The 1,454-nt window shown below is 71.7% G+C and overlaps 1 protein-coding gene across 1 annotated transcript in view; it reads left to right on the top strand.

Moving 5' to 3' along the window:
• The first annotated feature begins 559 nt into the window (after window positions 1-559).
• The window catches only part of ZNF703 (zinc finger protein 703), a 1,828-nt gene continuing 933 nt past the window's right edge, over window positions 560-1,454 (top strand). Inside the window, exons 1-2 of the mRNA XM_027769149.1 lie at window positions 560-859; window positions 933-1,423. Of these exons, the coding sequence (XP_027624950.1) occupies window positions 560-859; window positions 933-1,423 (791 nt within the window). The remainder of the gene's footprint in view (window positions 860-932; window positions 1,424-1,454) is intronic.

Here is a 1,454-nt window from a genome sequence, read left to right as displayed (position 1 = left end):
GCCCGGCCACCTCCTGCACCCGGAGTACCTGCAGCCGCTGTCCTCCACTCCCGTCAGCCCCATCGAGGTCAGTCTCCCCCGCGCTGCGCGCCCAGGCCGGCCCCATTCCTCCCTCCCCTGCCGGCCGTGGCCCAGCTCCCTGCGCCCCGGGGCTGGGTGCGACGCCCGAGGCTGGCCACGCTGGCGGAATGAGTGAGAGGGGACCCCAAGCGGGGATCAGAGGCCACCAGGTTGTCCCCAGCCTTCCCGGGGAGAGGGTCCCCAACACGCTCGCCCTCCGGAGTGGCGTGTTTTGTCTCCGATTGGATTTGTTCTCAGAGTCCCCGCTGGGCCCTTTACTTTTCCTCTGGCACCCAGTTTCCACGCCAGAGGGGGTGTCCCCCGGGCCTCCCCGCGCCCTACTCCGGCGATTCTCTTTGAGGCCCTGGCCCCCCCGGGTCCCACTCGGCCTCCGTCCTGTCTGCCCAGACACTCCCGACCCCGGGCCTTCCTGCCGCCTACTCCCCTGGGTGCCCTCCCGGGAGGGTCCCTAAGCGCCCGCTGCCGCCTCTCCTGAAGAATGCGCTTGTCCCCGTCCTACCCCGCGGCGCCCTCATCAGAAACCCGTCCCAAGCGAAGTTTCCCCCAAACTAAAGGAGTAAGTTTTTCCCTGGGCCTAGACAAGGGGGAGATTAGAGAGAAAGGGGCGGCTCCCAGCCGGACCCCGGAGAAGTCGCCCTCTCGCGCGCAGGCCCTGGGTGAACCCGCGCCCCTGCCCGAGGCCTGCGCGCTCTGGGACCGCCCGCAGCAGAGCGCAGTGGCCCGGCGCGGCCCAGGCGGCCCAGCCCTCGGGCCTCTCCACCTCTCCGAAGCCCTGCGGGTCGAGCCAGCGCCCCCGCCCGCTCGCCCGGCCCGGGTCTCACCGCCTCCCCCCTTGCCGCTGTCTCCCGCAGCTGGACGCCAAGAAGAGCCCTTTGGCGCTGCTGGCCCAGACCTGCTCACAGATCGGCAAGCCGGACCCGCCGCCCTCGTCCAAGCTCAACTCGGTGGCGGCGGCCAACGGGCTGGGAGCCGAGAAGGACCCCGGCCGCTCCGCCCCGGGCGCCGCCTCCGCGTCCGCAGCCCTCAAGCAGCTGGGGGACTCCCCGGCGGAGGACAAGTCCAGCTTCAAGCCCTACTCCAAGGGCGCCGGGGGCGCCGACTCCCGCAAGGACAGCGGCTCCTCCTCCGTGTCCTCCACCTCCTCCTCGTCCTCCGCGTCCCCGGGAGACAAGGCGGGCTTCAGGGTCCCCAGCGCCTCCTGCCCGCCCTTCCCCCCGCATGGAGCGCCGGTCTCTGCGTCGTCGTCCTCGTCGTCGCCTGGCGGCTCCCGTGGCGGCTCCCCGCACCACTCTGACTGCAAGAACGCGGGAGCAGGTGGCGGGGAGCTGGGCAAGCAAGACCAGTAGCCCAAGACCCGCCCGGAACCGGCACAC

This window comes from Tupaia chinensis, unplaced genomic scaffold, assembly GCF_000334495.1.
Source record: "Tupaia chinensis unplaced genomic scaffold, TupChi_1.0 Scaffold148801_1, whole genome shotgun sequence".
Lineage (NCBI taxonomy): Eukaryota > Metazoa > Chordata > Mammalia > Scandentia > Tupaiidae > Tupaia > Tupaia belangeri.
The sequence above is the reverse complement of the archived record's forward strand: the minus strand, read 5'-3'. Positions and strand labels throughout refer to the sequence as shown.